General features: G+C 45.3%; 1 protein-coding gene across 1 annotated transcript in view; it reads left to right on the forward strand.

The window, feature by feature from the left end:
- The first annotated feature begins 368 nt into the window (after nt 1-368).
- LOC112138552 (WD repeat and FYVE domain-containing protein 3) overlaps nt 369-843 on the forward strand; it is an 18938-nt gene continuing 18463 nt past the window's right edge. Inside the window, exon 1 of the mRNA XM_024261111.2 lies at nt 369-605. Within this exon, the coding sequence (XP_024116879.2) occupies nt 369-605 (237 nt within the window). The remainder of the gene's footprint in view (nt 606-843) is intronic.

The raw sequence follows: 843 nt of genomic DNA on the forward strand, positions 1-843 counted from the left end.
AATACTGGAACATCTGTTTGAAGACATTTTAGTGACTGCAACAATGAGAGATCCTAATATGACCCTTGACAGTCCGAGCCTTTAACTGTAGCCATGCAAACCTTAACTGAATCATAAAGATGTACATCTCACAGGGGGGCATCATTGTTAAAGAGGAAAGCAGTGATTAGTCAAAATCCTACATTGTTCAAGTTTTACTTCTTTACCTTTTGACATTTTGTAATTAAAAAAGCTGGAGCTTAGTTGGAAATGATGAGACGTAAGGATAGCTGTCCTGAATTTCACAACAAACTGCAATGAAAGCAAACCATCATCTTCAGCCGTCTCCTCAGCTTCCTCGTTGACTCATCTTTCTGTTCACAGACGGCATGACCATGTCCATGGAGGGTTTCGGCCCCGACAGCGTCTTCACCACGCCTGCAGAGGACAACGGCCAGTACCGCATCAGCCGCAGTCTGGTCCGCTCCGCCGAGGGCAGCACCGTGCCGCTCACGCGGGTCAAGTGCCTGGTGTCCATGACGACGCCCCACGACATCCGTTTGCACGGATCGGCAGAAACGCCAGCGTTTGTGGAGTTCGACATGTCGCTGGAGGGCTTCGGGTTAGTCGCCTTTCACTGAGTTTGCTGAAGGTTCAAAAACTAAACTCTTACCAGAGGTTTAATAATCCTTGTCCTGTTGTATCTGTGGATTCTCCACTGAACTGATTTGGTAAAATTGCCCTCCCCATCTCATTGGTGCCAAACTGTGGAAGAAATAATGAACTATACCCTTTTTTTTCTTTTGAAAGTCAAATTTGAATCACAGAGAGCCTTATTTTTACATTCATGACATCAGTAATTAT

Source organism: Oryzias melastigma, unplaced genomic scaffold (genome assembly GCF_002922805.2).
Source record: "Oryzias melastigma strain HK-1 unplaced genomic scaffold, ASM292280v2 sc00649, whole genome shotgun sequence".
In the NCBI taxonomy this organism is placed as follows: Eukaryota; Metazoa; Chordata; class Actinopteri; order Beloniformes; family Adrianichthyidae; genus Oryzias; species Oryzias melastigma.